The sequence below is a fragment of the Chiloscyllium punctatum genome, chromosome 22 (genome assembly GCF_047496795.1).
Source record: "Chiloscyllium punctatum isolate Juve2018m chromosome 22, sChiPun1.3, whole genome shotgun sequence".
In the NCBI taxonomy this organism is placed as follows: domain Eukaryota; kingdom Metazoa; phylum Chordata; class Chondrichthyes; order Orectolobiformes; family Hemiscylliidae; genus Chiloscyllium; species Chiloscyllium punctatum.
In genome coordinates this window covers 88,232,708-88,256,247 of record NC_092760.1, presented here as the reverse complement: position 1 = coordinate 88,256,247, position 23,540 = coordinate 88,232,708, and the positions used below count along the sequence as shown (strand labels likewise).

General features: G+C 41.7%; 1 protein-coding gene across 1 annotated transcript in view; it reads left to right on the top strand.

Moving 5' to 3' along the window:
- Nucleotides 1-6,687: 6,687 nt before the first annotated feature.
- Nucleotides 6,688-23,540, top strand: part of nav2a (neuron navigator 2a) — a 1,091,104-nt gene continuing 1,074,251 nt past the window's right edge. Inside the window, exon 1 of the mRNA XM_072592781.1 lies at nucleotides 6,688-6,975. Within this exon, the coding sequence (XP_072448882.1) occupies nucleotides 6,904-6,975 (72 nt within the window). The 5' untranslated portion in view covers nucleotides 6,688-6,903. The remainder of the gene's footprint in view (nucleotides 6,976-23,540) is intronic.

The window sequence follows — 23,540 nt, the reverse complement described above, 5'->3', positions numbered from 1 at the left end:
GACCCAATTGATCACGACCTCTTTGGAAATCTTAGATAACCTTCTTCACTGTCTACTCTACCATCAATTTTGGTGTCATCTGCAAACTTACTAACTGCGCTTCCTAAATTCTCAACTATGTCATTTATAGAAATGACAAACAAAAGTGATCCCTGCAGAGCACCGCTGGTCACAAGCCTCCATTCTGAAAAACAACTCTCCATCACCACCCTCTGTCTCCTACCTCAGAGCAATTTTGTATCCAATTGGCAAGATCTCCCTGAACCCCAAGTGATCAACCTTTATTAATCAATTTACCATGTGGAACCTTGTCAAAGGCTTTACTAAAGTCCATGTGGACGACATCTACCACTTTGCACATTGATTTGGTTGTGTTCTCAATAAATTCAATCAAATTTGATACATGATTTCCCATGCACAAAACCATGCTGACTATCCCTAATCTGTCCTTGTTTCTCCAAATGCATGTAAATTGTATCTCTGAGAATCCCCTCTAACAACTTATCCATCACTGATGTTAGACTCTAGGTCTATAGGTCCCAGGCTTGTGATTACAGCCTTTCTTAAATAAACGCACAAGATCAGCCACCCCTCAGTCCTCCAGCATGTCATCCGTGGCTGTAGATGATAGAAATATCATTGCTAGAGGCCCCATAATTTCTTCTCCAGCTTCCTACAGTGCCTTGCAATATACTCGATTAGGTCCTGGAGATTTATCCACCGTTCTGTTTTTGATAACCTCCAGCACCTCCTCTTCTCTAATGCAGACTGCTTTCAGGACATCAAATTTAATTTCCGAGTTTCCTCATCTCCATGTCATTGCCCACAGTAAAACCTGACGTGGAATATTCGTGTAGTATTTCTCCCACCTCCTGCGGTTCCAGGTGACCTCTTTGAGGTCTCTCTTTTGTTGCTCTTTTGCTCTTAATGTACGTGTAGAATCCTTTTGGATTATCCTTAACCACATCTGCCAATTTGTTGCATTGTTTTAAACATGCATGTCAGGCCCAGAAAAACTGTTTCACTGATGAAAGCCCACATGCTATTTTGTATTCCATCATAGGATTACACCTAATTTGCAACAATATGAATTCTGAAAGATTAAAAATACTTTTCCTTCATTTCTCCCTACACACTAGCCGCTCAAAGACATAATTATACCAAGTATGATTACTGTTATTAAAAAGCATAGAAAATAGACACAGGAATATACCATTTGGTCCTTTGAGACTGCTCCTCCATTCAATGTGATCAGAGCTAATCATCCAACTCATTGCCTTGTTCCTGCTTTCTCACAATATCTTTTGATCCCTTTAGCCCTAAGAACTATATATCCTTCTTGAAAATGTCTTAATACTTTGGCATAAACCACATTCCGTGGCAAATAGTTCCACAATCTCATCACTCTCTTGGTGAAGACATTTCTCCTCACCTCAGTCCTACCCCTGACATGACTGGCACCATGTCCACAGACCCCAAATACCTGGTTGGGATCATAGCCGGATCCCATTGTCTTCTCTCTGCCAGATATCATACCAGCACTGGCCCCCCTGTCTGATGGCACCCCTGAGTCTGCTGATTCTCCGTGCCTCTGATTGGCTGGCAGCTTTTCAGGGTGAGCACCTGTCCTTTGAAGGGACAGGAAAATTGATAACAATTAAGTTCTCAGTGGCTGAAAATGAAGCCATGAGTTCCAACAAACAGCCAAGGTGGATTTGACCTAACCTTTGGCCTCATCACCAGGCCCTTGGCTATACTAACAGAATTCGACCCAGTGTTTGCAACTACTGAAAGTGGACCAAATTTTCTTTTTACACTTGCTTGGGTTTGGGGCATCACAGACAAAGCTGTATTCATTGCTTCTTGCTTTGTCATTTCAGTGGACAGTTAAGAGTCAACCATATTGCCATGGGTCTGCAGGCGGGATCAGTTAAGGATGACAAAGTTCCTTCCCTGAAGGATATTAGTGAACTAGATGGTTTTTAATGATCATCAAAAATAGCTTGATGAACATTACTAACATGAACTTTACAATTAAAATTGTTCAACTGAATTCAAACTCCATTAACTGCCTCTCTGGGATTTGAGCCCATCTCTTATCCTGTCATCTGAATTGTAAGTCTAGTGACATTATCATTATATGCCACTGCCTCCCCTCAAAGTAAAGAGAGATGCTAGCATTGTGAGAGTGATTCTATGACTCTTTCATCGTGGCAGCTGATAAGGTGGCAGACTTGGTAACTTGCTCCATTTGGCAAAACTCTCCCCTGTGTCAAAGAAATAATCACATTTTATCTGGGCTGTCATTTCTGCATAATCATGAGGGAGCATGGCATTCTCTCTTTCTTGGTTGAGATGTTAAATTGAAAACTCACTCTCATATCGATGTGAAAGATCAATGTTGCTATTTGAAGAAAGTCATAGAGTTGGTCCACCTCCTTGTCCTCCACCACACCAATGTCCTGGCTGATAGGTATTCTTCAACCAATGTCAATAAAACAGATTGTCTCATCACTTAGTAGCCTATTGTTAGCTGTGGGCTGGTGGCATATCAATTTGCTCTAAATTTGGCATTTCCCTACATTACAACAATTACTGCACTGCAGAAGTGTTTCATGTCTTTGAATTGTTTTAGAATGACCCTGAGCTCCTAAAGACACTATATAAATTAAATTTACAGCAAGAGCCAGTGACCTTTCTCTGTTGTAGACATATATATCTTTTGTTTCTTTAAAAGCAGCAGTTTGAATTAATGAATCCCATTTCCTGAAAAGCACTTGGTCTTCAGGTCATGAGACAATGTAATTTAATAGGAATATAAGAACTGCTTGATGAGAAAAAGACCAAGGATCACCTTCTACCACTGTGGGTAGTTGTAGTTTCTTTTAATGATACAATTATAATAGATTGATTGTTTAATTAATTAATTAATCACCACTTCCTGGTTTGTCTGGTTTCCTTTCACTGTTTTCTCCTTGACAATTCTCAGAGGAGTAATAAAGAGATACTTCAGTTATTAAAAAGAAGAGTTCATGTAGTGCTTTTCACAACCGCAGGATATACCAAAACATTTTACAGTCAATTAAGTATTTTGTGAGTATGGTCAAGAATGTAACATACAAAACACAAAAACCAATTTATACACAGTAAGGTCACACAACAGCAGTGTGATAACAAACAAATAACCTCTTCTTAATAATGTTAGCAGAGGGGTAAATATTCGTAGAGGACATTGGCAAGAGGTTCCCTTCTTTATGTTGCCCTGAATGAGCATGTAATCTCAGTTTCATATTTAATCTGCAGCCCTGATTGAATATTAGAATATTAGCCCAGATTTGTGATATTAGCTTAGCTATAGCTGACACACATATACCAAAGGAGAAAGTGAGGACTGCAGATGCTGGAGATCAGAGCTGAAAATGTGTTGCTGGAAAAGCGCAGCAGGTGAGGCAGCATCCAAGGAACAGGAGAATCGATGTTTTGGGCATCAGCCCTTCTTCAGAAAGGGCTGATGCCTGAAACATCGATTCTCCTGTTCCTTGGATGCTGCCTGACCTGCTGCGCTTTTCCAGCAACACATTTTCAACACATATACCAAACACAAGATGCAATAAAATATCAAGTATATATTTGCAGGTATGAAAATTATTTGAAAATATATCTCACATAAAAACTTTGCTTGAATGGCCATGAAATTTACAAAGAATTAACATTCTTTACTTTTTGTGTTCTTGTTCAGGGCTGCCAGGGAAAATGGTTCAAACTTTACAAAAGAATATCAAATGAACAACATGTTTTCAAAGACAGGACAGTGATAATTTTCTCAGTGGTGGTAATCGAGAACTGGAGTCATCAGGGAATTAATAGCTGGAGTTAGAATTGTGCTACAATAGATTGCCAGTTCCAGGTAAACAATGAAACCATGTTTTGCAGCATTAACATCTTGACATTATCACAATGATAAGTGGATTACATATAGTTTTAACAACCCCAACTGAGTTAGAATTGAAATGCTAAGTCCATTTATCACTTGTGGCTAAGTTGGTAGCACAATGCAAAAGTTGTGGGTTCAAGTCAAACTCAAGGACTTGAACACAAAATTCAAGGTTGACTCTCCAGTGCAGGAGTGTTGCACTGTTGGAGGTACTGGCTTTTTGTGAGATATGAAATTGAGGACAAGTCTTCTCTTTCAGATGGGCGTAAACAATCACATGGCACAAGTTTGAAGGGTGTGGGAGTTCTTGCTTAAGTCCTGGGGTGATGTTTAACCTTGCATTGATATCATGAAAACCTATTTTCTATTCATTTTGGTATCACTGTTCGTAGGGGTCTACTACAAGCGCATTTGCTACATATTTCCTAATTACAGCAGTGAGTACACTGTTTCAAACTTGTGAATGATCTCAGTGTAAGATTCTATAAATCCAGAGGCGATCTCACATGAGCATCCTTTCTGAAACCAACTTGCCCAGTATTAAGGTGCTAATCACTCAAAGCCAGCTCCTTTGGCTAGGGTGTGTAGATTCTGATTAGATTAGATTAGATTCCCTTCAGTGTGCAAATAGGCCCTTCAGCCCAACAAGTCCACACTGACACTCCGAAGAGTAGCCCACCCAGAACTATTTCCCTCTGACTAATGCAATTAATACTATAGGCAATTTAGCATGGCCAATTCACCTGACCTGCACATCTTTGGACAGTGGAAGGAAACCGGCGCACCCGGAGGAAACCCACGCAGACTCAGGGAGAATGTGCAAACTCCACACAGACAGTCGCCCGAGGCTGGAATCGAACCTGGGACCCTGTTTGACACCAGACTGTCAAAGCAACTACTCTACTTACAACTCTGATTTGGAAGGCTTGCAGAAAGACAAGAGAGACACTTTAGGCATACCCTCAAACCCTCGCTGAAGAGGTCAAATATTGCTGCCAACACATGGGAGACCCAAGCTTGTGATTGATCAAAGTGGAAAAGGCTACTTGGTGACAGCATCAAAAATATCAATACTTTGTTGGGAACAGTGCAGAGGTGATGTCAAGGCATTAGGTGGAGCATACAAACCTCCATATACCTTCAAGCACTGCCTGCCCCAGCTATGGCAGAGTCTGAAGATTGTGCATTGGGTTTATCAGAGCCAACTAACTTAGAACTGGTGGAGTTGGTGGTGGAGTCAGTCTGGAAGCAAGACATCACCAGTCCCCAGGGGACTGCCTACAAGAAGTGAAGGATACTTCAGAAGTGGCTGTCCGGACTCTGTGAGATGCCTAGCAGTCCATGCAAACTGGAGCTTGCCAAAATGAGCTTGCTCATTGTTACCCCACCTTGAGGCTGAATCATTGCCAGGACCCCTCAGTGTGCTGGGTCAGAGGGAAACCCCCTGAGAGTGTGTGGAAGGGAGGCTTCACTGTTGCTGCCTTGGAGTTTGTAACCCCAAAATCTCTGCTTGCCTCCCTCCAAATTCGGGGGAGCCTTTCCCTACAAGAAACAAGAACTGCAAGTCTCTCTGACATGGCAAAGTTGGATTGCATTGTCCTGCAGCCCCCAGCAGTGATGGGAGCAGGCGAGGGTGTGATCGGGAGGAAGGGGGGAAAGTGGTTGGGGGCATTTTTGGGACTGTGTCCTGGGTTGCCATGGAGACTGATCACTTTCTGAATGGTCAGCGACGTGACGTGAGGTGAAAGAGGCGGAGCCAGGTTGGTCCTATTGAGGTCTGTCTGAGTTCCACCCTCCTCCCCCCCCGCCCCCCACCCCCTCCCCATCTCTGTCTCTGTCCCCCTCTCTCCCGGGATTCCCCACCCCTCCTCTCCCACAGAGCAGGGAGGGGAGGGCAGTTATTCACACATGGCATCAGCGTTGCCCATCAGAGGGGAGGCCGGCTCTGCTGCTAACCATCAGCGAGCGGTTGGGGCTTTCAATTGTCTCTGGGACCAAGTGAGAGGTGGAAGGGACGGTGCTGAAGATGCTTTAAATGAACGTGGGGTGACTGACAGCATTGGCCGTCCAGGGTTTGCAAAGCAACCACGCTCCCTTCACGCCCCCTTCCACCGTTTTATTGATATTCACTCCACAAGAGAATCGCAGAGGGACTCGTGCTTTTCGAGGTTTCTCTGAGCACCAAATCTGTTGGCTTTGGATACTTTCTGATTGCATTAGAATGAAGGGTTTGGGGGGGCGGGGGGTGGGGGGTGAGCCTAGCCTGCAGATTTCACAGCCCTCGCTCTCTTGCTAAACTTGCAGCAGTCTGCGGACTGACAAAAGAAATTTCCGCTGCAAAGTGTTTCTTTATGTGAAAGCTGGGGGTTGGTGGTGTGTGTGTGAGAGAGAGAGAGGAGGCGGGTGGAGTTGATCATCACATTCAGATAGAGAGAGAGACTGTGTGAGACAGGCCCGGAGAGGGATGCTGGTCACATCAACGTGGCGGAAAACACTGCGGCTTATCCCCACACACCACCTTCTCCCGTTCTCTCTGGATACAATGGAGAAGATGCTGCTGCGCTGACAATGTGGCCGCGATTCTGCGCCCTGAACTCGCGATGGAAATTCGGCTGCCCTGCATCGAGCAGAGACACTCTCGACTGAAACTGGGAGAGCATACCGCTTAAAAAAAAAGGGGGAGGGCTGGGGGGTGGGGGGGGTTTGGGGGAGGCGGGTGATGGTGGAGGAGGTGGTGAAGAGGAGGAGGGGAAAATGATTACAAGTTTGGGGAAAGTTAAATGTGTTCAACCCTGACTGTGATGGATAACAGCAGAAGCAGATTGAAGCCCGAAGTCCCGAATTGAAAGGGGCCCGTACACACACGCCTACCCCAGCCACGAACTGGCTGCTCGGTTTCCCCCAATTCTTTTGAAGAGGACTCTCGTTTTGGAGCTGATACCAGGGATTTGTTTCTTGACAATTTGGAAATGGAAACGAGATCAGAGGCGAGCCGGCAGCAGAGGAAGCCTCTCACTCACGGGCTGGAAGACCAGAAAAGGGTAAGTGCTTGGACACAGTGTGTCTTTTTACAGGTTTCTACTTTCCCCAGGCACTGCAAGGCTGCAATGTGCTGACTGAAAGTTTTTTTCCCCCCTTATTACCATTTAAGCCAAAGTAACAAACAAGCATTTCAACTCGGGCACAGGATGGAAACAAAAGATTATCGCCTCGCACCCAGTTCTGGAACTGTCACTGTTTGTTTGACGGCACTTTTATCATTATTTAACAGCGATGGCTAATTATTTGTTTGATCTTGGAGTTTTTTGGGGTGGCAAACAGCATTGCTGGATTGCACAGCGGATGAAAACGGTGGGACGGACGATTCAGTGGTTCGTTAAATGCCATGCTGCCCATAAAATTAGGGGATGTTGTGCATCTTGAAAGCCTCATCTGCTGTTGGTACTGACTTGCACTCGAGATCTGTGGCTCTGTAACCGAAACCAAGCCAGGCTTCGGTGGCAGCTGTGATAACATCAATTGGTCACGCTTTAGTGATGTTCATTTTAACTTTACCCCAATTGTCACAGCAGTTATTACATTTCATAAAGTTATACGCAGAATTATATTCAGTGATTTCGCTCTGTTCACAGTCGGCTGTAGTCCTTGCCCCCCATTTTTTTCAGAAAGCTGTGAATGATTTACTCTACAACTCGCTGTCAAACTGCTCCCCCCAAAGAAGTTTACCTAGAATTTATAGTCTCATAATGATTTCGGATTTAACTTTGAAGGCTTTTTTTATGAGTACTGTATTTTGCTAAGAACAAACTAATTGGTTGCTAAGGTGATGTGTCTTGATATTTGATTTGCTGTCATTGGTATTTTTTTCATGTCTTGAAGGAATGTTGTGTTGGAACCATGAATTTAATAGTGATTTCATTGAAGAATGCCAATATACTCATCCCATCGAAGTTGTTTCAAACAAACAAATGCGTCCTTGTTTTATTCAAATCTTAAAGCATGTTTAAATCAGTATTTATTGGCAGTTTTCCACACTTTTGGAATCAGCCAAGTATTGTTGATATAACACGTAAGTGCAGAGTGCACTTAACTTTAAAAAAAAACATTGCTTTGCGCAAGTGAGACCACACTTGGAGAACTGCGTGAAGTTTTGGTTTCCTTATCTGGGGAAGGACATACTTGGAGTACAGTAAATGTTCATCAGACTGATTCTGGGGATGAGCTGAAGAAGAATTCAAGGTGATCCAGTTGAAACACAGAATTGTTACGAAATATCGACTGAAATTGCTAGAGAAACTCGAACAGTATCTATGGCAGGAAAAACAGAGTTAACATTTTGTCTGCCCTGTTTAGACTCAGTGTTAACTTTCTCCCTTTTACAGATGCTGCCAGACCAGCTGAGTTTCTCCAGCACTTTGTGTTTTTATTTCAGATGTCTGTACGAAGGATTGTGAGAACTCAGAATTTCCGAAAGAACTGTGATGCTCAATTATTTAATATGTAGATTTATATTTTTTGGATAATAAGATGATAAAGAGATATAGGGTAGGGGGTTAGGCTTGATATCAAATCAGCCATGATTTCACTGAATAGAGGAGCAGGCTGAGCGACCCACTGTTACTCTGTCCTGGGAGACATGGGCTATAGGATTTTGTAAATAGAGTCAAAATGTTGCTGTAAGTGAATGATTTTGGTGTGACTGCTATTCAGTCAAAAGCATTAGTAAAGTTTTCAGTATGTATTTGATGCTGAGAGGTTCTGTTGTGTGCAGGTAGAATATACAAAAAGGCTGGGAAATTTTGCACAGCCAAGTGAAGCATTTGAAATATAGAAAATATGAACAGGAGTAAACCATACACTCCTTTGGGAACACTATTCAATATAGAATAGGATACAATTCCTACAGTGTGGAAGCAGGCTCTTCAGCCTAACAAGTTCACACTAACCCTCCGAAGAATAGCCTACCTAGACCCATTCCCCCTCATGAATGCACTCAACCTACACATCCCTGAACACTGTGGGCAATTTAGCACAGCCAATTCACCTGACCTGAACATCTTTGGACTGTGGGAGGAAACTAGAGCACTTGGAGGAAACCCATGCAGACACTGGGTGAATGTGCGAACTCCACACAGACAGTCACCCGAGGCTGGAATCGAACCTGGGTCCCTGGTGCTGTGAGGCAACTATGCTAAGCACTGAGCCATTATGCTGCCCCATATGATGGCTACTTATTGAATGCAATCCCCTCTTCCTGCTTTCTCCCCATGCCCTAACACCTTCTTGAAAACATTCAATATTTTGGCTTCAATCACTTCCTGTGTTAGAGAATTCCACGTGCTCACCACTTCGGTGAAGAAATCTCTCCTTATCTCAGTGCTAAACGGCCTAATTTGTATCGTTAGACCGTGAACCTGATTCCAGATTCCCTGGTCATCAAGGGCATCCTTCTTGCATTTATCCTGCCTAGTCCTGTTAGAATCTTATAGCTTCTATGTGATATCTCTCATTCTTTGAACTCATTCAAACTCAATTGAATATAACCCTAATGGATTCAGTCTGTTCGTACATCAAAGCTACCATGCCAAGAATCAGTCTAGTAAACCTTCGCTGCATCCCCTTCATAGCCAGAACATCCTCAGGTAAGGAGACCAAAACAACACACAGTACTCCAAGTGTGGTCTCGCCAAGGTCCTATGTAACTGCAGCAAGACATCCCTGCTCTTGTACTTGAATCTCCTCACTATGAAAACCATCATACCATTTGCCTTTTTCACCACCTGCTGCATCTGAATGCTTTAAAACAACTTGAAACCAATGTTTGATTAGATTATGACTGAAGATATTTGTGAATTTGATGAAATACAGAATCTTGTATTGAGCAAAGACAGTGCTGCATCGATGTTAGGGCACAGGTTTATGTTGAGGATTCTGAGAAATTCTTGGTGTCACTGGAGATCTGGATTGTTGGCTATGTACTACTCTTAAGTAATGACGTAGAGATGCTGGTGCTGGACTGGGGTGGACAAAGTAAAAAATTACACAACAACAGGTTATAGTCCAACAGATTTATTTGGAAGCACTTGCTTTCAGAGTGTTGCTCCTTCATCAAGTAGCTGTGGAGTAGGATTATAAGGCACAGAATTCTGTGTTTTATGATCCTGCTCGACAGCTACCTGATGAAGGAGCAGCACTCCTAAAGCGAGTGCTTCTAAATAAACCTGTTGGACTGTAACCTGGTGTTGGGTGATTTTTATTTTTAAGTAGGTTAGAGAATAATTTTGGGATTAATTATGTTTGGTTTCCTCAACAGATGTTTATTGGTAACACAAATGGTAGCAAGGAAGTTTTCCTCAGCATGTTGCAAAACTATAAAGAGACAGTGATCAATTTTGTATTACAGTATGCTACTGTTAATAAATATTCAATAATTGCCTGGATTAAGAATCAACTGCAAGTAGCTAGATAGTGTAGTGAAATATTCTACTCTCTTAAGCAAAACCTTTGCATTTAAATTCTATTATTAATTATTCCACTGGCTGGAACTTGGCTTGATGGGTATAATTATGCCTTAATAAGAGTTTAGATGAGAGTGGTGCTGGAAAAGCACAGCAGGTCAGGCAGCATCTGAGGAGCAGGAATATCGGCGTTTCGGGCAAAAGCACTTCATCAGGAATGATAAGTTGACGGATCAAATGGTGTTAGCAATCATCCAGATCATCTCTTCATTGGATGGAAGAAGAAAGATAACTGTGGTGGGCTAACTGTAGTTGAAACTGGAAAAGAAGATTGTCCATCATATTGGCATTTACTGCAGAAAAGCATTGGTGAAGATTTGTATTGTTATGGCATGATTTGAATTGGTACTGATTGGTAACAATGAATAGATAGGGATACATGTTTTTAGTTTCTGATATTTTTCTCTTGTCTTAAGACAGAAGCACCCACACAAGTGCTTCTAGCAATGGTCAGAGGACATTATTCTGGCAAAGAAACATTGGGCAGTATCTTCATGCTTATTCAAATGCCTTTGGGTAGCTGTAGAAACTGTCATTTCTCATGAATCCCTAATGCATTCTTGCAATATTCCTTTTTCCCTTTGTGCCATTGGTGGCTTCTGTTCCTGGAGGAGAAAAGAAAATCTGCATTTACATTGTTTTATATGTGCACAAGCTTTTTTTAAAATCTTGAATATTTAATAGAACTACCACAGCTGAATCTGTCTTTGTGAATTGAAAGCTGAGCCGAGCTTACAGAAAGCATTAGATTTCAAGAAAGTTTCAAACTGCAGTGTTTAGTCTATTCTTTTTAACGGCACAGTTTTATTCCTTTTATTAATTGTGCACTGTGATAAGATTAGATTAGATTACAGTGTGGGAACAGGCCTTCGGCCCAACAAGTACACACCGACCCGCTGAAGCGCAACCCACCCATACCCCTACATCTACCCCTTACCTAACACTACGGGCAATTTAGCATGGCCAATCCACCTGACCTGCACATCTTTGGACTGTGGGAGGAAACCGAAGCACCCGGAGGAATCCCACGCAGACACGGGGAGAACGTGCAAACTCCACACAGTCAGTCGCCTGAGGCGGGAATTGAACCCGAGTCTCTGGCACTGTGAGGCAGCAGTGCTAACCACTGTGCCACCATGCCGCCCACATATTCATTCTAAATTGATATGTGCAATGTCAACAGTCTGTGCATATGAATATAGTTCAAGCCAATAAATATGGAAGTTTCTCACCACTGTATGACAGATTTAATGCGCAAATAAGTTAGCATACTGAGCACTGTTTGGAAGTGATATCTGAACTGATTAAGTTCGTCTTTGGAGTCTGTTGGTTTTATTGTAACATTAAGTGGGAAAAGTTTATTTTGGCTGAAACTAACATTGTGTTCAATGTTTGCTTCTGAACAGGTACTGAGATGTGTAAAAACAACAACAAAATAAATTTTCTTTTGCATAGTATCCCTCAAGATGAAAGGATATCCTAAATAATTTGCAATCTGTTAAATACTTTCTCTCAAGTATTATCACTGTTGCAAAGTAAGAAAGGCAACAGCCAATTTTTGCACAGTAAGTTTGAATATTAAAAAAAAATTTCAAGAGTTGGTTGAGGGATAAATATTGTCTGGGACACTGGGCAGAATTTCCCTGCTCTCCTTCAAAATAGTGCTATGGATCTTTTGTGTCCACCCTCGAGCAAAGATAAGGCTTCATTTTACTACCTCGCCCCAAAAGTTGATACCTCCAGTCCTGCAGCATTACCTCAATACTGCACTGGAGAGTCAACCTTGATTTTGTGCTGAAGATTACAACTTGAATCCTCAACCTCCCAGCTCAGAGGTAGGTGGGCTCCCACTGAGCCATGGATGTTGCATCGGTATGTAATAATTAAACAGATGGTAATGTACCTTTATATTTGCATATGAACAAGTCGTAATCTTTTCTAGACAGTAGTTGTAGCTGGGCATGCACATCCAGATTGCAAAATTGAGGGGTTTGAATCGTGACAAAGCTTTGTGTGTTTCTTGTGAAGTTGACTTGAAAGATGATGTGAAGTGCATTGCAGCAATAAAGCACATTTCTGGTGTTGTTTTTTGAGTTATCCACAAAACAAAATGTTGATTTAATCCTGAAAACATTTAAAACTCAAAACGCTATGCTGTCCCTCTTTCTGAAAATACCAGTTTGAAATTGGTTGCACAGGCAGTTAATAAGTGCTGTCAGCAAAGTTAGATCTATATAGATTAGTATTGCTACATTGTGTGTGTAAAATCTATCTCAAAATCAGTAGCCAGCAGGCTTTTGACTAACCAATCCATTTCTTAATTTGCAATTAGTCCTGACCAATATTTGTCAGTCAAATCTATAGATTGATGTGTGAAGATTTTTTTGTGAAAGTATTTTTCCTTAATTAATGTTATGGGTAGTTTAGCAAGTCTTGTTTAGAATTCTTATAAAAATGTATCTGCTAAATTGTTTTATAGTTTACATCCATCCAGATATGTTTTACAACTTTGTTAATGACACCCTCAATCGATTGCTCAGGATTGTTGTTTCAGATTAACAAGAAAATCTTGGAATGAAATATTGAAGGAGTTTAATCCTGTATTGTCAACCGATGCTATGGAAGAATCGTGATGTGTGAAATCTCTTGCCTGTAGCCCCTTTTTGTTGTAAAATCTTGCACAAGGCAATATACAAAGTGAAACTTTGAACTGAATGCTTCCTAGTAGCAGAGTAAAATTGAGAGTCTTGATTTAATAAAAGGCTTATCTGTTTGAGCCCATTGTTGTGGACTTAGTTAATCGTTCTGTTTAATGTACTGGAGTTTGATATAATTATGACTGGATTATAGTTTCCTTATCTGTCGGTTGCTTTATAGTGGATACGTAAGAAGAAATTACACCCAAAATACTTGTTGGCCTTGAATTACATGGGTTTCTTCATAGATTTCTGTACTACTTATCTGTTATTGAAATATTTTGATTTCAGAATTATAGTTGCTATTTGTTGCATTGTTTTCCACTTCAATATGCATTTTAATTTGAAGGTAGACTTCTTTTGCTTTTTTTTGGAGAGAATAATTGCAAATAGGGTAGTTCTCCTACTCCAAGCTGATAGGCAGAAGGTGCACAGCAACAGTTTGGAGATAACACCTCCTTCTGATTGCTTGTATGCAGTGTTCTTCAGTGAGGCATCTCAACCTCAGTCTCTCCCCTTAGAAATGTATTTGGAATAGGGATTAAGGCATAGGGGAATTTTAACTGTACAACTGGGGCACGGATAGGATAAATAGACAAAGTCTTTTCCCTTGGGCGGGGGAGTTCAGAACTAGAGGGCATAGGTTTAGGGTGAGAGGGGAAAGATATAAAAGAGACCTATGGGCCAACTTTTTCATGTAGCGGATATTACGTGTATGGAATGAGCTGCCAGAGGAAGTGGTGGAGTCTGGTACAATTACAATATTTAAGAGGCATCTGGATGGGTATATGAATAGGAAGGATTTGGAGGGATATGGGCCGGGTGCTGGCAGGTGGGACTAGATTGGGTTGGGATATCTGGTTGGCATGGACAAGTTGGACCGAAAAGTCTGCTTCCATGCTGTAGATCTCTATGACTCTATATTGGGCTAGTATGCATCTTTAGTGTGTGTTAAAACGGAACTGCATCTTGTGCAAAACTCTGTGCTACCTTAACTGTGAAAATTTGGAGTGCGGCCTGTTATTTAGTTAGCTATTTTCAGTTTGTAAACTATAGTGAAAATGTCAAACAATATGGTACTTTAAGAGTTCACTATGCATAACTAAATGTTAGGAGCCAGTTATAATGTGTTTTGCTTTATGTGCAACATGCAAAGAATTGTTTCACTGAACTACTGAGGTTTAGAATTTACTTCATCTTTTCAAATAAAGCATTAATAAATCTGTAATATTTTGGTTCGGTGTGCAAGGAAGGTTAACTTTCAGCAAATGTGAGCTTACGGAGTTTGGCCTGTTGAGAACTGAATTTGCCCATTTTGCAGTGTGCAATGCATTATTGGTTTAATTGAAGGCAGTGAGTCAGATGGAATGGAAAATTACATGCTGCTAAAGTTAATTTTTTTGACCATGTTTCAATTCCCAGTTTTAATTTACTTCAAACTGCAGCATTCTTATTGGAACATTAGTGTTGAACCTATTGCACTGACTGATAATTGCTTCCAGTTTGGGTTCCTTTTATCAGTTATCAGAATTGGTATTGGCTGTACTGTACATTTGATATGTTGTGAAACACTAGTACAGGCAGTTGTAGAAAATGATAGTAATATTGCAACTCTCTTGTGATTAGATGTGACTGTGAATCGAAATTATGTTGCTGTGTGGCCTAAAAACAATGTTTTTACTTCATGTATTTTGTATGAAAGATATGGAAACAAACCAAATTGCTGATTATAAAGTGAAGTGTTTAGTTCTGTTTTCACACCTTTGTGTATAAGAGGGTCTCATTCATTGCTGTTCACCTTTGACTCTTAAATCCATGATTCTTTACATCTATCCCTCACAATTTGGAGAAAGAAAGCAATTTTTGGTTTTGAATCATAAAGGCTGCTGGTTCATGGCTGTGGATTATCCCATTTCTGTAGATGGCAAGTTGCCAGAGAGACAGAAAAGGAATCCTTACTAACGAACTGTACAGGAGCTGTTCAGTGATGTGCTTTTCCATTGATGACAGGTGGTTGGCCCTGGACAATGTTTTTTTTTTGATTTTGCTTATTATCTTCCCACCCTCATCACCCCAGCCTCCCAAATCTTTGTGCATATCCTGATGATGGGTTGCGATTACCATCTGGATGTCTGTATATATGAGAGAACTGACCATGTGCTATCTGTCAAATCTCCACATATGCCATAACAGATTTTTATGCCTGGAGCGATTGGTACATATGTCAGAATGCAAATTTTTCAATACAGAGAAACTGCTCTAACTGGCTTCTCAAGTTGTTCATTTGTTTTAAAAATTAAATTGTGGATTTACCCTTCTTAAATATTTCTTTCTTTTAAAAATGTTATTTCTGCCTTCGTTTGTCTCTCCAGCACTTGCTGTTTCCCAGGTCTCTCTTGGAAGAATTTCTCTAAGTACAGTTCCGCAAGTGTTAATTCTGAGTGAAGGTTTGGGATGAAACAGCGGCTTTAATGTGCTTGGATGTTAAAATGCACTGAACGTCATTTTATTCAGAGTTAATGTACAATGCTGGTGGTGCCTGAGGAATGTATGTAGCCAAGGCATCTTATTCTTATTGCAAATGATCGTGGCATACCAGTAAAGCCTTGTTTTAATGTTTTCATCTGGAAGGCAGCACCTTTTGGCAGTGCAGCATTCTTTCATTGCCTGACTGAAACATCCACCCTGATAAAGATCTATACTCTCTGAATCTACCTCCACTTCATGGGCTTCACTGGTTCAGGAAGGTGGCTCAACGCCACTGTCTTGAGGATAATTAGGAATGGGTAACAAATGCTGGCCCAATGATGCCTGCATGTAAGAATAACAAAAAAAAGTTCCAAAGTGATGTTTGAAAGCACAGCTTTCTCACTTCAAGATTTGTGCATTGTTGCTGAGGTGCAAGCTGATTTTATTCCAAGTGAACAATGTCCAAGTGACAAAAACAGAAGTTGCTGGAAAAGCTCAGCAGGTCTGGCAGTATCTGTGGATAGAAATCAAAGTTAATATTTCAGGTCTGGTGACCCTACCTTAGAACTGATAATAGTTAGGAAAATGTTGGTTTAAATGCAGAAGATAGGATGGGGGGAAGGCTAAAGAGTAAATGATACATAGGGTTGAGCTCAAAGAGAGAGAACAGTTGGACAGACAAAGGAGTCGATAATGATCCAAGTGAGAATGGACACTGAGCAATTTGAACATAAGGATCACAACCAAGGTCAATCCTGCCCACACCCAGTCAGTACATGAAGGTGAATGGAAGTAAAAACTTGTATTAATGCAGCACCTTTAACGTAGTACTGTTTGTATTGCAGTCACAGTAAGGGAATACCAAGCTTGAATAAACAGCAATTGGATAATGGTCATGAATGGTGGCAGATTTTCAGATACCAGCTCACTTTGGGTGGTATTGATTGTGGTTGTGTTCAGTGGAATGCCTCGGGTTTTCTGCCACCAACCCTTATCTTTATTAACCTAAGTTGTTGATATCAAGTAATGAAGGCTGTCTGCACAATATCTTTAGTAGAAGAGTGGTATAGTCTTGATAAACATGCTGGTGAAGTGGGAGATGGCACAGGGCAGGATGACACTTGGCGCACAGACACACACAAGATGGTGCTGAGCCATCAGTTGGCCACATGGCACATGAGATGGCTGCCGGACCACAATATGGGGAGAGACAGCAGACCAAATACAAACACTGCCTGGGACCACCACAATGCCAGCACAATGCACTCACAACCCAGTTGATTAGTTAAAGGCGGGTGGGGGAGAGAATACACATGAATAATATTAGACTGCCCGTTGAAGTGTCTGGGTCCAGCCAATACCTCTTATAGAAATGCTAACACTTTGATCTGGACTCAATACAGAGTGCTAATAGCCAGGGCTGCAGTAACCATCCTTCTCTAGTGGGTGGCACAGTGGCACAGTGGTTAGCACTGCTGCCTCACAGCACCAGAGACCCAGGTTCAATTCCTGCCTCAGGCGACTCTCTGTGTGGAGTTTGCACATTCTCCCTGTGTCTGCGTGGGTTTGCTCCGGTTTCCGCCCACATTCCAAAGATGTGCCGGTCAGGTGAATTGGCCTGAGAGTTACATCTTTATCTAATGTGCTTCTCCATTGATGGACTGGTGTGTTTATTCATTTGTAGTCGATAAACAATAGCTTTGCATCAAGATTTTATGCAAATAGTAAAAGAGACAACTGAAATGTTCCTGTGTTCATTTGAAATTTTAGACTATTTCAATTTTTGTTCAATGGCTTAGTGGAATTGTGTAGTAATTGTACGGTTCTGATCTTTTGAAGGCTACGAAGTGTTTATTTGGTTAGGGGGTTCTGCTGAATTTCTCTCATTTGTTTGTTTATAGGATGTGGATGTCACTGGCAGCCCAGTATTAGAATCGTAGAGACGTACAGCACAGAAACAGACACTTCAGTCCAAATCGTCCATGCCAACCAGATATCCTGAATAATTCTAGTCCTATTTTCCAGCATTTGGCCCATATCCCTTTAAACTCTTCCTATTCATAAACCCATCCAGATGCCTTTTAAATGCTGTAATTGTACCAGCCTTCATTACTTCCTCTGGCAGCTCATTCCATACACGTACCACCCTCTGCATGAAAAGGTTACCCCTTAGGTCCCTTTTAAATCTTTTCCTTCTCATCGTAAAACCTATGCCCTGTAGTTTTAGACTCCCCCACCTCAGGGAAAAGACCAAGTCCTTCACAATTTTATAAACCTCGATACGTTCACCCCTCAGCCTCCGACTCTGTAAGGAAAAATCCCCAGCCCATTCAGCCTCTCTCTATACTTCAAACCCTGCAACCCCTTTTGCAATCCATAATTGCCATTGAACTGGGTGGCACGGTGGTTAGCACTGCTGCCTCACAGCGCCAGGAATCCGGATTCAATTCCTGCCTTGGGCAACTGTGTGGAGTTTGCACATTCTGCCCATGTCTGCGTGAGTTTTCTCTGGGTGCTCCAGTTTCCTCCCACAATCCAAAGAAGTGCAGGTTAGGGGAATTGGCCACGCTAAATTGCCCGTAGTGTTAGGCGATGGGGTAAATATAGGGGAATGGGTCCGGGTGGGTTGCTCTTTGGAGGATCAGTGTGGACGTTTAGGGCTGAAGGGCCTGTTTCCACACTAAGTAATCTAATCTAATGAAAAAGAAAACTGAGTGATTTGCAAGACCATTTCAGAGAGCAATTAACCACATTGCTGTGTGAAAAGAAAATGTTGGAAATTGCCGTGTGTCAGGCAGCATCCATGGAGAGAAAGCGAGCTAACCTTTCGAGTCTAGATGACTCTCTTCATCAGAGCTGACATGAAGTGTGAAGGGGGCAGTACAGATTCTAGTCTCTGCAGTAATTTGTTCTCACATTGCTGTGTATTTTGAGTCACATTGGGCCAAACCAGGTGAGGATGGCAGATTGGAGATATTGAGAACTGTAGTTGCTGGAGAGTCAGAGTGAATAAAGAGTGGAGCTGGAAAAAGAACAGCAGGTCAGGCAGCATCAGAGGAGAAGGGGAATTGACATTTCACTTTGGAACCTTTAATGAGGACAAAGCTTTCCTTGCTGAATAGATATTAGTGAATCACATAGGTTTCTATAGCAATTGATGATATTGTTATGGTCTAAAGTAGCATTCAGTTCCAAATAGTCTATGAATTGAATTTAAATTCCTCCAGATGCCACAGTAAGATTTTGTTTGGATTCTAGAGTTTTGGCATCTGGGTTACTAGCCCAAAGTCATTAACACTATGCCACCATCTCCCATTACAACTAACTACCTAATTATGGCTACCCAATTTCCATCACATGGATCTGGAGAATGAATTGTAAATTTCTCACATAAATCAGCTTTGTATGTTGTTTAGGAGTCAGAATTACTTCTCTCACCATCTCTCTCAGCCTCTTTGGCTGTCACCATATATATGGGGAGGTAAAGGCCCAGCGGAATTGTTATTAAATTGTTAATCCAGAAACTCAGCTAATGTCCTGCGTTCAAATCCTGCCATGGCAGATGGTGGAATTTGAACTCGATAAAGAATCTGGAATGAAGGGTCTATTGATTATCATGAAGCCATTGTCAGAAGTAGGGATGAGCCAGACAGAGATGCCCACATCCTGTGAATGAATAGAAAGGAAATATGAGAAATACCAGAAGATTTTGAAATGAAGTCTGTTTTGACATCAGCATTCTAAGATTTACATCAATGCAGATCTCAGGATAGATTTCCGCCTATATTTTATTCAGCGGATTCTAGCATTACAATACTGCAATGATTTATCTTCCAATTAAGGCTGTGTACAATTTTAACAGAAAGAAAACTGTTTCCTCCAAATGCTGACTTGTTTTGGCCCCTGGAAATGGGGTATGGAAGTGTGCTACTGTTCCAGTAATTCAGAGAACTTGACCAGCCATGCAGTGAAAGTATACTTAAACCTGCTTCAAAATGTGAAACTTGATTTTAAAAATGAATGAATTAACAAATAAACATGAGCAGCTGTTAAAACATTACCACCAACTTTGATTGTCATAAAAATGTTTATCACTCAGGCTTATATGTGACTTCAGACTCACACCAGTGTAATTGAACTATAACTGCTCTATGAAGTCTCCTGCTAAGTTCCTCTGTTCCATCAACTGCTATATCATGTGGTTCAATAAGAAGGTCCACCATCACTTTCTCTTGTCGGCTGGGGTGGTGTGGGAGGTGAGGAGGAGGGGGATGGGCAATCACAGTCTTAATCAGTGATGCCACATCCAGAGATGAATGAAAGCAGTTCTGTGGTGGTCTGAGATGTTAATTGGTTCAACCACCCAGGAGCCCATCATTGTACACCTAAACATCTTGGAAGGTTGACAACAGTTGTACCTCGTACATTTTTCTGGATGCAGAAATCTGAAATGACGCATTGAGGGTTACTCCTGATGAGTTCATTTGAGTTTGCAGATAGCTACTTTAATCTATTAAATTTGAAGATTTGTCATGTATTTGAATTGTATCTTTTAAACTTGGCAATCATGAGTCTTTTTTGTGCTGTTTTATGTAATGTATGGATCACAGAGAAAAAGCTATTCAGCCCTTTTGCACTGTGTTGGTATTTATGCTTAACACGAACAACCTCCATCTTCATTCGTGTGGCTCATGGAATCATAGTATTATACAATACAGCAGAGGCCCTTTGGCCCATCGAGTCTCTGCCACCGAAAATACACTTACCTACACTCAGCCCATTTATCCACACTAGTCCCGTAGCCTTGAATGTTATGGCACTTCAGTCCTCATCTTGGCGTAACATGGTGGCTCAGTGGTGTGCACTGTTATCAAAGTGCCAGGGTCTTGGGTTTGATTTCAGCTTGGGTGACTGTATAGGCAAAATCAGAAGTCATATGACACCAGGTGATACTCCGACAAGTTTATTTGAAATTACAAGCTTTTGGAACATTGCCCCTTCATCAGGAGAAGTGAAGGGAAGCACTTAGGTACGGAATTTATAGTCAGAGAGATCAAAAGATCATACAAATGGTGTGAGTGGAGTGCCGACAGGCTGAATAACAAGTCTCTGCAGGTGATCAGAAGTGTCAGACAGTGTGAGTAAAGTGTCAACAACTGAACAGCAAGTGAAAAGATGACCTATAATGTGATTAATTGAGGCAGAGAGATAATTACAAAAAATATAAAAGAAAGATGGTGCTGGAGCAAGCCAAATGGCTGGAATAATATGGTAGATATAAGAGTTGCATGCCGTGGGTCTAACTAAAGTAACAAGTAATCCAAAACTGTACAAACTAGTTAAGGCAGAGAGATCATAACAAATTGTCAAGGTGATGGTGTTAAAGCAGGATCAGTAAAGAAGATTTTACAGAGATAGAACATTATGGTGGGGTTACATGTCCCACAATCACGATTGAGACCGTCTTCATAGATACAGAACTTGGCTATTAGTTTCTGCTTGGCGATTCTGTGTTGTTGTGTATTTCAAAGACTTGGAGAATGCTTACCCAAAAATTGGAGGTTGAATGTCCTTGACCACTGAAGTGTTCCCTGACTGGGAGGGAACATTCCTGTCTGGTGATTGTTGCAAGATGTCCATTCATTCGTTGTCGTACTGTCGGCATGGCCTATGCCTCTGGGCATCCTTGCCTGCAGTGTATGAGGTAGATGAGATTGTTCAAGTCACATGTGTATCTGCCATGTACGTGGTTTGTGGTGTTCCAACGTGTGACGGTAGTATCCATGATGATAACATCTGACGTTGTGTTTGTGTGGTGTTTGCATGTTCTTTGCTTTTCTGCGTGTGTTTCTGCTGGGCGCTCCAGATTCCTCCCACAGTCCAAAGATGTACAGGTAGGTGGATTGGCCATGCTAAAGATTGTCTGTAGTGTTCAGAGATGGGTAGGATTAGCCATGGCAAATATGGGGGCTGAGACTGGGTGGGATGCTCTTAAGAGATTTAGTGCAGACTCGATAGTCCAAATTGCCGCCTCCTGCATGTAGGATTGTAACTAATTCTTAAAGGTTGAATTTCTGCCACAACTACCAAGACCAGTTGGAAGGCCAGTTTCAATTTCAGGGTGGCACAGTGGCTCAGTGGTTAGCACTGCTGCCTGAGAGTGCCAGGGACCTGGGTTCGATTCCTGCCTCGGGTGAGTGTCTGTGTGGAGTTTGAACATTCTCCCTGTGTCTGCGTGAGTTTCCTCCAGGTGCTCTAGTTTCCTCCCACAGTCCAAAGACGTTCAGGTTAGGTGAGTTGGCAGAGTTAAATTGCCCATAGTGTTCAGGGATGTGTAGGTTAGGGGCATTAGGCTGGGTTAAATGTGGGGAATAGGTCTGGGTGGGTTACTCTTCAGAGACTCGGTGTAAACTTGTTGGGCTGAAGGGCCTGTTTCCACACTTTAGGATTTCTATGATTCATTACAAAGAATCTAGCAAACATAGACTGGGAGTTGCTATGGGCAGGTAAGTCTACATTTGGAAAGTGGGAGTATTTTAAAAGTAGTGAAAATTCAGGACCAGCATGATCCTCTAAGAGTGAAGGGCAATGGCAGCAAGTCCAGGCAACCTTGGATGTCAAGAGATATTGAGAATTTGCTAAAGAAAAAATATATTGATGAGAGTGGTGCAGTTGATGTAGTTCACATGGACTTCAGTAAGGCTTTGACAAGGTCCAACATGGAAGACTGGTCCTGCAGTTAGGAGCCCATGGGATCCAAGGCAAGTTTGCAAACTGGATATGTCAGGACAGCACATTAAAAATAGGGGAGGCTCGTCAACAGCAGAGAGTGTAAGGAATTAACTGCCAAATATGCTTTATGGCTCCTTTTAACCCTCCTAATTTCTTTTTAAGCAAGATCATGAAAATCCCAAGACTTTTTATAAGTATATTAAGAGTAAGAAGATTATCAGGAAAAGAGTGGGGCCTATTATAGATTAAAGGAGCAACCTGTGTCTGGAGCGAATGGATGTGGATGAGGTCTTAAATAAATACTTCTCATCTGTATTATGGAGTGGGTTTAACTATCTTCATACATTTTAAGACCTCCAGCAATTCCTCTTCTGTAATTTGAAGGGTGATCAATATAGGACAGATGTCAGAGATAGGTTCTTTCATCAGAGAGTCAGCTGGCGTGGAATGACCTGCCTGCAACAGTAGTATTCTCGCCAACTTTAAGGGTATTTAAATAGTCATTGGATAAACATATGGCTGATAATGGAATAGTGTAGGATCGATGGGCTTCAGATTGGTTTCACAGATCGGTGTAACATCGATGGCCGAAGGCTGTAATTTTCAATGTTCTGTTGTATTAGAGTGGAACCAGTCAGGGTATGAGAAACCTGCCTGTCAGTGGTATTTTCCTCTGAGAGGCCATCACTCACTGTAGCATCCAAAATGATATACTTTTTTGAGATGGGGATAGCCACAGGAGACTCCTACATTACCTGCCTACATCTGACCCACCTGTGATTTTTCTGTCTTATTGAAACTGCCATCCATCACACCGCTTGTCTTCTGTAAATTTGTCTTTGCCTCTAACTGCTAGTCCAACTGATCCATGTGATCTGATCAGATTATCTTCTAAACAAACTTTCTGTAGACATAATGTCTAGGAACTTGGAAATGCTCCCTGATCTCCCACAAGAAGAACACACCACTACTAGCGGTCATCTCTGCCCCTTTAACAATGTACAGAGCCAGAAATACCTAAAAACAAGTACAATATACTTTGCTCAAAAATTCAGCGATACTTTGCTGGCCACAGGTAACGTGATAGATGACAAGAGGATACTTAATGTGGTTCCTTTCTTCAAGAAGGGCAGCAGGGATAAGCCAGGTAATTAGAGACCAGTTAATGGTTGGGATATTATTGGAAAAAGT